Source organism: Hippopotamus amphibius, chromosome 10 (genome assembly GCF_030028045.1).
Source record: "Hippopotamus amphibius kiboko isolate mHipAmp2 chromosome 10, mHipAmp2.hap2, whole genome shotgun sequence".
Taxonomy (NCBI): domain Eukaryota; kingdom Metazoa; phylum Chordata; class Mammalia; order Artiodactyla; family Hippopotamidae; genus Hippopotamus; species Hippopotamus amphibius.
The window spans coordinates 2,018,077-2,031,023 of NC_080195.1; the positions used below are offsets into that span (position 1 = coordinate 2,018,077).

The window sequence follows — 12,947 nt, forward strand, 5'->3', positions numbered from 1 at the left end:
TCGGCACCATTTCTCTCTCCTTTTTCTTCTAGAACCTCAATTACAAATACATTAAACTGCTTGATATTATCCAACAGAAAATTATTGTGCTGGGTGTTTCTTTTTCTCCATCTTTTTTTCCTTCTGTTTTTCAGATTCGATAATTTTCACCAACCTTTATCCGACATTTTTAATCTGCTAAGTTGATCCAGAAAACGTCTTATATCATATAATGTATTTTTCATTTCCAGAGTTTCCATTTGATTTTCTTATAGTATTTTCATTTTTCTGTTGAGATTCCCTGTTTACGATTCAATTTCCTTTAAGTCTTGAACATATTTTTAATAGCTCATTTACATCCCTGTGTGTGGGTTTCAACATTTGGGTCACCTCAGGATCAGATTCTATTTCTGCTATCTGTTTACTTTGCTATTTGGTGGCTTGGCTGGTTGGTTTGACTACAGGCCATATGGTTCTGAGTAATTTTTTATTCTGTGCTGGACCATGTGAGTGGACCATTGCATGGAGCATGTCATTCCTTTAAAAGATGTTGTGCTTTGTTCTGGTGGGCTTGTAAATTAGTTATAGATCTTTTGGGTCTTGTCATCAGTTTTACTCTTTGCTAGCAGAGAACTATGCAGTCTGAGTCCTGACATGATGTGCTGTGAGTTCTAGCCTGCTCCCCTTATTTTAGGGAGTGGTACCTACTCACAACACACGGGCTCTCTAGAGTGTACAGCAAACGCTCTGACTGGCTGGGTCTCAGGGCTTTCTCCGGCGTCTCTCAGCACGGTGCGACTTCCGCCACCGCAGAAGGGCTCTGCGTCGTGGAGCCTCACGCGAGCTTGCGGCCCCGCCCTCGGCCAAGTCATCCTGTGCACACCCTGCAGGATTCAGGGGCTTCCCGTTCTTGGGTCCCCGTTTCTGCACGTTCCACGTCACTGGCCTAGAACCATTTCTGCTGCATCACCCACCAAGCCACTGCTCCACCCAGGTTCTGCTTCCCAGCTTCCCAGCAAGAGGGCTTATGGAGCTACCTCGTTGACTTAGTTTCTCCCGAGGAACACAGTCACGCCCTGTCTGCTGTTTCCTAACTCACATAATTGTCTCGTGCGTTGTTGTGTCATAGTTGTCTAGGTAAGAAGGTGGGCCTACTATCATTTAATATGTCATGTATTGAACTGGAAGTTCTATTTAATTTTCATACTGTTCAAATACTTCTGGACCATACATGCAAAAAACACTGCCACAAAACACTGCAAAGCCACACAGAGACTGTCCTCAGGAGACGACGTGGACTTTCAAAGGGTAAGGACGGTGTCAGATGACCTATTGAACAGTCAGGGTACCTCCATTTGCCCAGTTGTGCTTTTTTGATGATTCTCTTATATGTTTGGGGGGGGAAATAGGTTAACTGTAGAAACAGTGTAAACCTGTAGGATTTTTGTGGAATGTTATTGGTCACGTTTAGAGTGAGTTATACGGTTTCAGTCTGAAACGCTGACGTTCAGGCTGGAACTTACCCTCGCACACGGGCTGCAGTCCTGACCACGACCCGTTGAGCAGGCACGTCCGCTCGGCCGAGCCCCGCAGGTGGTAGCCCATTTCACAGGAGAAGCGGAGCAGGCTCTTGGCCTTAAACTCATCTCCAAGCCGAGACCCATGAGCTGGGGTCCCTGGGTCACCGCAGAATCCAGGAGTATTCCCTACGGAGCACAAACACATACGGCAATAATATACGATGCTCTTAGACGCCTTTAAAACAGGGCTGTTACATTTAAAGAGAATGAAACTTTAGGTAAATGGGTATCAGACACGGTTACAGTTATACAGCATCCTGGAAATCTCGTGAGAAAGATTTTCTGTATTCCAGCACAAAAACGGAGGACTCTAAGAAATTGTTTCTGTGTCACTAATATCAAAACAGCTTATCAAAACGCGGTCGTGACCCTCGCTGATGTTCTTTAGAGGAAATAAGCAGCGGGGCCGGTGAGTGTGCGCTGGGAGTGCTGGTGAGGTGCCCGCGGGCGGGGTGGGGGAGTGTACCCGGAAGCAAAGAAACCCGGACAAGGGGCTTTGCGCTGATGTGCCGATTCACTGAGTTTTATTTTGTCTGTGACGAAATACTCACAGGAGGACTACGGTGATTATGTTTTTCACACAGGCTGGATGTGATTGTGATGACAGAGACAGGAAAGATGTGGAAGAACTGAGAGGAAACACAGAAGGGGAGAGAAAACGGGGGCACACTGAGTCAAGGTGAGCAAGCGTCCCCCTCGGGGCGCCAGGGAGCCTCCAGCAGGAGACGTGCTGCGACAGGTGGTTACAGGGAGTGAAGAGGAGATGCTGACCGTGTGTCATAAGTGTGTGTCTGGCTGGAACGGAACAGTCCCGCGGCCCAGCGTCTGGGGGGACGCGCTGGGCGCCGCGTGCCCACCTGTGCAGTGGGGCAGGGCGCCGCTCCAGCGACTGTCCTCCTGGCAGGTTCTGCTGCTGCTGCCCACGAGACGGCGGCTCCCTTCGCACGCGTAGCGAACCACGGCCCCGAAGGTAAACAGGTCTCCAGCTAGGAGGGCGTTGGCGGGGACCCCTGGGTGTCCACACGATATGACTTCCGAAAAACATCAAAAAAGACCAGTGAGTGCAGCGTTCCGGTTAAGCTGCTCTGCACTGGTCAGTGTCCCTCAGGGACTCATGCAATCGTCACCTGCTAATGAAACACCCGAAATACCCTGCACACGCCTGCAGTGCCCTACGGGTGAGAAATGCCAATTTCCAGACAACTCTCCCTCTACCCTGAAGAGTCATGCTGCTGAAGACCGGGAAAGGGTCTGTCAATGAAGTTTTTGTTTCTTATTAAGTTAAGGCAGGTTTGCTTAAGGTAGAAACTGACATTTAGGTTTTCAAAAAGAAAGTCACTCTACCTAATTTTTTTCCACCTGCCCTTAACTGTCTCCTAAATAAGCACTGTGACACAGACATGTTAGAATGTTAGAAATCCACCGCAACGCTTCCACGACATCTCAGCCAGTACAACAGTCACGCCTGTGTGGGGACAACACTGCCTTCTCTTCCATTTCCCGGGTCTGGAGAGACCATTCTAACAATTTTAACTTGAACAGGTGGCAATCTAAAATGTTTAAGTAAAAAAAATAATAATAAACTATTGATTAACTTTTCCTATTAATGAATTCCATTCATTTCTTTAAAATTATACCAAATAAGGCCCATCATCTAATCATAAGTATCCCTCAAAAAGGAAAGTTCTGGAATCCAGATGATCACCGGATGGTAAAGACATCTCTCCCTTTCTATAAAGTCCAGACTTAGGGTTAACTGTGGACAAATTTTACACCACGTGCAAACAGCTACCTGAACTCAGGCTGCCAAGAAGTATCCAAGGTCTGCTGATTTCACAGCCTGAGAAACTGCCTCCCCACAGCGACGCCCGCCAGCGCGCCAGCTCTAACGCCTGGAGGGCATCGCCCATCCCGACGCGCGCGAGCCTCTCGGAGTCCGTCTTACACGGACAGCCACTCATCGGAGAACAAGAGTTTATCTACAGAGTCCTAAAAAGAAGCTCACTGGACCTGAAGCAGTGAAATGGTTGGTGAATGATCAGTTCCAGGTGAAATAAGAGAAAAAAAACCAGTGGAACAATATGACTGCAAAAATAGAGACGGAGGTGAGCGGCTACAGAGTGTGTGAACACAGAACGCTCCTCTGTGAGCGTGTTTTCCCAAACTCGCGGGACTTCCCGCGGTGAATGACCACAGGCGGTGGGAACTCTTCGCCACCTCAGAACATGAGATCAGGGAAAACCTGGTTCCCGGGGCTCTGGAGCCGGCGGGCGTCACTGCCACAACTAAGGGCATCTCAGGGCCGCCAGAGAAGATGCAAGAGAAACCTCTGGGGAGAAAACAACCAGAACAAAACTAATTTCTCTGAAAATTCCCAGGTGTGAAGGCATAGAAACCCAGAAAACATAAAATTTGATGAGGATTGTAATACATTTTAGATGCGTTTTTGTCATAGAAGCCTGTGCATTTGTTTTTGAAAGGTATCACTCTCTCTCTCCATAGAAATTAACTGTATTGTTAGAGTTAGAATTTGAGACAGGTTTCTGGGCAGACTGAAAGAGCTTTGAGGGGCCCTGACTTGCAGGAGAAAAGCCTCCAGCACAAGCCCTATCTGTGAAGGCACTGGAAATGCTGTAGCTGTGAGAGGTAAGATGCATTCTCACATCTTTCTTGGAAATTCAATTTATACTGTACTTGTCATTTCCCATTTTCATCTACGCACACGAAATGAATACTGAAAAGATAAGGACGGTGTTGTTTTGTTTCTGACTCATTTTTCAAAGGCCAAGGAGAGTGACACCTTTTCTTTCATTTTGAGACTCTATTTTCACAAGACGGTTCTCTTTGAACTAAAGGACAATTTAGCTATTTGGGTAAAATAGAAAGTGTCCTTGCGAATCTATATGGTCTAAATGCTCTAAAACACAGTGTTAGCAGTGTTTTGAGGGAAGCCACGGTGCTGACCTATAATTCTGTCTGTCCAGAGGAGGCCCATTCTTCATGACAACATGCCTTCCTCCTGTGTAAGCCTGTGGGTCAGAGGAAGTTACCACCAAGATGCTATTTTTTTTATCATGTTCATGGTGGACTGTACCAGGGGTGCCAGTGAGACCCGCGTCGGGCCCTCAGAGTGCTCCGCCCTTCCGGCCACAGATACTAGGTCAGGACACGGAGGCTCTGCTACAGCCTTCTGCCGATACTTCTGAACCTGGGTGCAGAGAGATGCGTGGTGCTGAGAGATGGGGGTGTTGCCAGAGGCACGGTCTGGAGGCCGTGTCTGAACGGGTGGATTAGCCCACCTGCTGGGTGAAGCAGGGGACAGGCAGTGACCAGTGGACACAGCGACAGAGCGGGTCTGGGTGTGGCCCAGAGGCTGGGTCCATTTCCCTCTGGGGCCAGCGCCCCGGCCCCTCTGCCCCTGAAACTAGTTTGGGTTGTATTTGGTGATTTCTGGCTGATCTATAAGGTTATCATGATAACTAAGATAATTTGTGATGAGGCGGGCAGAAGGAATGACAAATCAATATCGTTATGAATACCTGAACACAAACGTGTCCTATCGGTGGTGTTCTTTCAGGGACCTGTAGCACACGAACCCAAAAATGACCCTCACGTACCCAGACACTTGGGCAGGGAGCGATCCCACAAGCCATTCGCCATGCAGGTTAAGGCAGAAGATCCCAGCAGGTAAAAGCCCTTCTTGCAGTGATACACGACGCTCCTCCCGTATTCAAAACTCGCGGGGACGTTCTGGGGCTCGGGCCGCACGGCGTTCTCCACGAAGCCCGGGTCCGAGCAGTTCACCACTGCAGGGGAAAGCGTGGGACACGTCACTCACACGCAGCTACACGTTTATAAACACAACACACGGGCACGGAAGGCAGACGCCTCCTCGTGGTTTTACAAAGTGTGTAAGAGGACAGCACCAGAGCCAGGGCGTGAGAGACCGGCACCCTCGCCGGATGCCACTTCCTGCTTCGGAACAGGACGCTTCAACGAGCGGCAAGCGGTGCAGGGGCTGCCACGGCCACCCTACCGACGCGGGGCTGAGAGCCTGTACCTGCTTCCTAAGAATAAGCTTCTCCGGTGTAGAGTCGCAAACTCATTTACCTGCTTGCTTTTATGTTATGAAAACGTTAAGATAGAAATGGCTGACGTTCGTTTACATCTTTGTGAGTGTGATATTCTAGGACGGTCTGGGATGCAGTAATAATGACCCCCCCCCCACCGACATGCACGGATGCTTCAACGTGAGCCTAGAGTCACTTCTGTTGTATGTCTAAAGCAGACAAAGCAACAGTTCCTCCACAGCACTGAAGCAAAATGTAAATCAACGCGGCCTCCAAGTTAAGCCTCTCTCTTGTAGGGACAGCCCGGCAGGGACGGTGGGACGCGCCCGGTTGACTGAAGGAGGCGCTCTGAGCCCGCGTGCCCACTGGCATCTGGGAGGGAACCGGCCCTGTGCTTCTGCAGGTCAGGGGCAAGGCAGAGCCCCACGTGTCTCCTGCTCTGAGCCGCCCGCCGCTCACGGGGCCGCAGCTGCGGGGCCGCGCTCTCCCCAGACCCTTCTGGGTCAGGAGGGGCCGCGCCCCGAGTTCCCAGGCAGCCACCGCGCGCCGGGTCCCGGCGGCCGAGGGCAGACCCTCCTGCCTCCGTGCCCTCGACCCCTCTCTGTCCCCAGGACGAAGGTGGGCGCGGATCAGGAAGAAGGTGGGGGCGGATGAGAAGCGGCACGGGTCCCTTTTGGGGCTGCACAATAATGTCCTATCCTTGAACCGATGCTGAGTGGATAGAAGAAAGACTCACATCCTTTCCAGTCAAACAAACACGTTTACGCAGCTCCGGCAGGTATTTCTAAGGCTCCATACTGCGTTGCACCTGCAATAAAACTGCCACCAAACCCACCTAAAACATCAGGAACTATCTATTTGGGGAACGCATCACAGACTTGAAGGATTCACTATTTTTATAACCTGAAAAACGCCCGCGTCGGCCCAGCGGGCACCGGGAGCTGCCTGTCACGCGCAGGAGACAGGAACAGCTCCCTCGTGTCCGACCCTCGTAAGCAGGAAGGTGTCGCCTTGGCCTGAAGGCCAGAGACGCCACGGTGTTGGGTTTGTGCTCAGAGGACGGTCCCCAAACCACAGCAGGCTCTGTGCCGTGAGAGGAGGGGACCTGGCTCAGGCGACAAGCGTGGAGGCGCCGCGCCTTCCTGTACCAGGACGCCCGGCACACGCCTCACACGCCCCACCTGGGCTCCTCCTTTCTTGAAGCCGTATTTTTATACGTGGGCCCAGCTTTCCTGAACACAGCCTGATTGTGGGGTGAGTGAGAAACAGTAAACACACAGAGCAAGTGCCGTTACGGGTTGGGGGTCGAGAGAAGGATGGAGCTGGAGGGAAGAAGAGAAAGAAAAGAGAAGCAGTTATTGCTATGGCAACGGGAGGCCCGCCCGCTTCCCCCTGCAGGCTGAGGAGCGGGGGGCTCTCTGAGCCCCCGTGGCAGGAGGAGGGCTGCTCTTGCCCGTGGCACAGAGTGCAGGCGACGCGGACGTGCTCACCACGGACGCGCTGGCGCCCACTCTGGGACGCGACGTGGCATCAGAATTGCCTGGAAGGGGCTCCGAGTTCCAGGCTCCTCCCCATCCTTTCACTCAGTTCAGCATCCTTAAAAAATGAGGCAATAAACATGCCTGACCAAGTTAGATTCCGAGAGCTCCAAGAGGGAAAAGCGAATTGTTCTTGATATTGGAAGAGGTATGTCTCCAAACACTCTAAAGCTCAGCCCTGTCCTGCGGAACCGGTCCTGCAGAATTCAGACCTGCATAACTGCAGTCAGAAACATCGGCTTCTATCCGTCCTGTTATTTGGTTGGCTCCACAGCTGTATGTGCCTGACTGGGGAAAGGAAAAATAAGGCAGGAAGATTTTAACGTATTCGTCCATGACAGAGAGAACTCTGGAATATTCCAGGTCTTTGCCGCAAACGAGTGTGTTTTACCATCTGGAGGGCAGGCTGCCGGCCAAGGCAGCTCCGCAGCACCCTGTCCAACCACAGGAGCTGCCCTCCCAGCCCTGCTCTTTCTCCTGCTTTGGGCACGGCTCCTATCCTGGATCTGGTGGAGTGAGACTTCACGTGACGGACAGAGGTGAGCTGCCCGCACAGTGGAAGGAGCAGGCAAACTGCTTCAACCATCTGGTGGCACCTGAAGGGACCCGTGAAGCGGATGCTGTGACAGTAAGTCGGACCTGCTGGAACCACGTTACTTTTTCAGTTTGAGACGTGGCGTCTAGCAGAGGACAGAGTGTCAGAGCGTAACCGGTGAGAGGCTCACTGTGGAGGCCTCCCCTCTCTTGGCATCACCCCCTCCATACGCGAAGCGCCGAGGCTTGGCCTGGACGTTCAGGTGTTAACACCTGACATAGAATGGAACTTCCTCCGCTGGAGAGAAACATGGATATCATATGCACAGAGCCCGTGTGGAGTCCAGGAAGGCACAACATGTGTGCTGGGGGCACACCTGTGTATGCTGGAGGGTAAAACAGACATTCACGTGACGACCAGAACATGTCCCAGGGCACAAAGATGGTCACACCTGAGCTAGGTGAGGCACAGGGCTCACGGGTACCGGTGACCTCCCAGCCTCCTTCTGGGGCCATAGGGCTTTAGGAGAAAAGGAAGGAAGGAAGCAAGGAAGGGAGGGAGGGAGGGACCATCTCACCATCTCCATATCTTCCTTTCTTTTTCCCCCGCAGCCTGTGTCTACATCTCTTTTCTGTGTTTATTCCTGTTTCTTGCTTATTTCTTGTTCTCTTTTATGGCTCATTAAGAGCCTGGTCATAAACAGGAAAACAAGGAAATGATGTTTCATAATGTAAAAATAGTCAATTTAAATTCTTTGGCAGTGGGAAAATGGGTAAGAATTAGTTCACTAAATTTTTTAGAAAGCATTCATAACTGATTTGAGTTCCCTGTCCTACGTGTTTTTTAAATTTTTCAACAGAAGGGATTCTGTGCAGCTGAGAGGACGATCAAAGGTGGGGTGACTACGCAGCGTTCGGGGGGTCACACAGCATCGTCTCCAACCTGTTCACTAACTGGATGAATCCGAATTTAAACACAGGGTTACTGGTCACCGAAAGCAATTTATTATGACTGTTTTTCCAATGTATGAAAGTTACTTTTCATCTTTTATCAATAACTGAGAAGAATAAAGAAATCGATTTTAGGTGTAATGAGACATTCAAGTTTGATAAAGAAGAAATGTTCTGGGGCTTCCCTGGTGGTGCAGCGGTGAAGAATGCGCCTGTCAATGCAGGGGACACAGGTTCGATCCCTGAACTGGGAAGATCCCACACACCACGGAGCAACTAAGTCCGTGAGCCACAACTACTGAGCCTGTGCTCTACAGCCCACACGCCACAACTACTGAGCCCACACGCCACAACTACTGAAACCCGCGCACCTAGAGCCCGTGCCCCACCACAAGAGAAGCCACTGCAAGGAGAAGCCTGTGCACCGCGATGAAGAGTAGCCCCCGCTCACCACAACTAGAGAAAGTCCCGTGCGCAGCAACGAAGACCGAATGCAGCCCATAAGTAAATAAATAAATAATAAAATAAATCTTAAAAAAAAAAAAAGAAGAAACGTTGTAACTGATTATAATTGATTCGAGTTAAATTTCAGAGGCGGGTGGGGGTGGGACACTGGGCACCTACTATGCAGCAGGCGCTGCGCTAAGCATGTCATGTGCGCTGGGTTACTGAGAGCTCACGGAAACCTAAGAGGAGGGCAGGATTTCTTCCTTCATAGAAGGAAACCGATGTTCTCCGGTGAATCCACAAGACCCTGGATTCAGTTATGCAAGCTTAGTGAGGTTTTCTTGTTTGTTTGTTTCCTTTTTTATTTCTCTCTAACCAGAACAGCACCTTTACTCACCCCATATTTTCTTAATTTTCTTTATCCTCATGTATGTAATAGCAAAGGACATACATTTTAGTTCTCTGAGTTTAAACAGCCGATCCTACAAAATGGTAGGTAAGAAAAAAATAAAACCTCTGAACATTTGCATGTAACACAAAAATTATGACATGAGGAAAGAAAGCATTAAGTGACTCATCGTAAAACTGTCAGACTTGCTGTACCTCCTTTTTCCTCCTTGAACTGAGTGAACTTTTAAGATCCTGTGGACACATGTTTGGATTTAGGAGAAAAGACTCAGAAGGCTCTTCTATAGAAACAGGGGCCTCCGGAACAGCAGGCATACCTGACTCTTCAAACAACTGTGAAACTTTTGTTTTCATTCCTTTTTGTGACATCTGAAGCCATATCATGTATTTATTCCAGGAAGTCATTAGCACTAGCAGAAAGGATGCTTTCCTTTATTTGTTTATTTTCCTGATCCTGCCTGTAAAGACACAGCCGGGGGTGAGCCGTTTCCTGGTTGGGAGGGTTCCGTTTCATCACAAACACTGCCCCTGTGGCCAGAGCTTTTCCCTGGGGAGGGCTGAGTCTGAGGATGACAGGTGAGTCCAGGGTGGAGAGACTCTACGGAAACCTGTCTAAATCAGCCTCACTTTAGCACAGATTTGCTGGGAGTCCGTTCCAAAGTTCTGGTGGAGTTTCTCTTTAACTAACTACACGCTGCAGGACTACTCAGGATTCCAGGACTCACTGACCTCCCCAGATGAGGCATCTGAGAATCGGATCTAGTATCTGGGAGGAGAAGTCAGGCACAACAGACGCTTACACGAGATACAACACCCTAAACCATCTGCGGATTTATTCAAGGAACCACACAAGATAAGAACCAGGCCACACTGCAGAACACACCAAGAATCCCGGGGAATTTTAGTAACAGAGCAGCTATTTTTGTTAACTTCAACTTTTTGAGTTTCACGCCATTTTTTTTTTCCTGATGCTTCACTGTCTTTATAAGCCTGACCTCTTTGAAAGCATGCTTTTCCTGGTTGAATAATATGTATGTAACTTCTGTGCACTAGAGTGTATCTCTTAGTTCACAAATGAAGCAAAACAAAGCAACAGAAAATAACAGACACACGAGCAGGAGGCACCCGGGAGACCACAGGGTGGTTTCCGATCCCCTCCGCACTCGGATGGCTGTGTTTGTCAGTCATCTCCTCCTTCATCAGACATTTTTGAAGGGTCAACTTTTAAAATCAAGTGCTAATTTTAAAGTTCTGCTCTTCCAAAGCAGTGCCAAGAGAATAAGACGAGCCACAAATTAAGAGAAAATATTTAAAAAGACATAAATGATAAAGGACGGTAATCCAAAACATTAAAAAACAACTCTTAAAACTCAACAATAAGAAAACAAACAACCCAACTGAAAAATGGGGCGAAGACCTTAACTGACACCTCAGCAAACAAGACCTACTGATGGCTAATAAGCCTTTGAGAAGACGCTCCACGCCATGTGTCATCAGGGAAACGCAAATTAAAGCCACAAGGAGGCTCCACCACACGCCTATCGAAACAGCCGAAATTCACACCGCTGCCTCCACACGTGCTGGCGAGGACGCAGAGCCGCAGCAGCCCTCATCCCTGCTGGTGCGGGCGCAAAACGGTGCAGCCACTTCGGAAGACAGTTCGGTGGTTTCTTACAAAATTAAGCATCCTCTTACCATACAATCCAGAAACCATGCTCCTTAATGTTTACCCAAAGGAGTTAACAACGTACGTCCACACAAAACCTGCACGGGAGTGACGTCAGCTGCTTTATGCATAGTTGCCAAAGCCTGGAAGGACCGGATGCCCCTCAGCATGTGGACGGAGGGACGGACTGTGGCCTGTCGGGACAATGGAATATGATTCATCGCTGGAAAGAAATGGGTTATCAAGCCAGGGAAAGGCATAGAGGAAATCTAAACGCATATGCAATACTAAATGAAAAAAGCCAATCTGAAATGGTTACATCCTGTGGTTCCAACCACATGGCATTCTGGAAAAGGCAAAACTATGGAGAGAGTAAAAAGATGAGGGGCTGCCAGGAGTCGGGGGGCAGGAGGAGGGATGAATACGTGGAACGCAGAGAAACATCAGGGCCGTGAGAACCGTCTGCAGGATACGGCGGTGACGGCTACACGTCGCGACACACCTGCCCAGACCCACAGGATGTGCAACACCAGCGCATCACGCGTGGACTCTGGGTGAGGTGACGTGTCCGTGCAGGTTCCCCAGTGATGACAAATGCACCACCAGGTGGGGATGGGACAGCGGGGGTGGGGCGCGAGGGCCATGCATCGGTGGGGGCAGGGGGTTTATGGGAAACCTCTGGACCTTCAGCTCAATTTTGCCATAAATCTAAACTACTCCAAAAAGTAAAATCTATTCAAAAAAATACGTCCATTCTGATTTTTCAAGAAAAGGGAGGAAGGTAAGAAAAGTCACAATTAATAGTGAAGACGGAAACACACCCCAGCGTTCCGTACACAGCACCACAGATGCCTAAAGGCCCTGCCGTGTGAAACCCCAGACCATTAATAAAGTGTAGGCATTTAATCTCTGTTCTCTCTCTTTTGGCATAAGGTAGAGGAAAATGAGGTACAGAAACAAAAACGTGTTGATGGTGAAAAGCCTATCATTGTGAATTTGTTCAACCTTCCGCTGAGCTGGCAGGTACTGTGTCCAGCGGGCAGAGGCGCCGCAGCCGTGCGGGCTTCCTGCCTGATCAGCCTCCGGACGGGCGTCCGCTGCAAGGTCCCGTCACCCGTCCCTGTAGCCACCGGGCAGCACCGCACCCGGAACACAGCAGGTGCTTACGAAACGTTAGAGGAGGCTGGAAGAAGGGTGTGGGGGATGGTTACAGATGGCTCTCGTACACCTGCGTTACGCGTGCCCCGCGGGAAGACCCGCTGGACCCTAACTCAGGGGCCTTCATTTCTGACCCTCCTTTCAGTTGTGCTGCTTTTTTCCCTGTCATACAGGATGGAGAAAACGGTTTGATCAAAGCTGCTGAATCTTTTCCTCAGTCTTTGCAGCTGTGTTGCTCAGTGGCGGGCAGAGGCCCACTGCAAAGTCTTTCCCCGACCGTGCAGGTGCTCAGGGCTCCTGGCAGACAGGCGGGCCCCACGGTGCCCGGTGAGAGGCGAGGCCGCGGCCGCGTGAGTCACCGAGCGCACCGCAGCCACGCACGGCACGGGGCTCAGGGAGCACTCAGGCTTCGCCAAGGGGTCCCCGCGGAAGGCCGCGGGGCCAGACGTGGTTCAGGAGCCAGCTCCCCGCCGCCGCTCACCCCTTCCAAGATGCCCCGTAACCCCAGCCAGCCCCTTCCGCGGCCCTGCGAGTACAATCATGATAATAACGTATAACCGAGGAGGTGAACTCGCCAGTGTGCACGCTGAGCAGCCCCCCTACGGTGTCAGGAGAC

The 12,947-nt window shown here is 50.4% G+C and overlaps 1 protein-coding gene across 1 annotated transcript in view; it reads right to left on the reverse strand.

Moving 5' to 3' along the window:
• CSMD1 (CUB and Sushi multiple domains 1) overlaps positions 1-12,947 on the reverse strand; it is a 1,409,269-nt gene that overhangs the window by 25,429 nt on the left and 1,370,893 nt on the right. The window contains exons 55-57 of the mRNA XM_057697717.1: positions 5,177-5,365; positions 2,417-2,590; positions 1,503-1,685 (exon numbers count right to left, since the gene is read on the reverse strand). Of these exons, the coding sequence (XP_057553700.1) occupies positions 1,503-1,685; positions 2,417-2,590; positions 5,177-5,365 (546 nt within the window). The remainder of the gene's footprint in view (positions 1-1,502; positions 1,686-2,416; positions 2,591-5,176; positions 5,366-12,947) is intronic.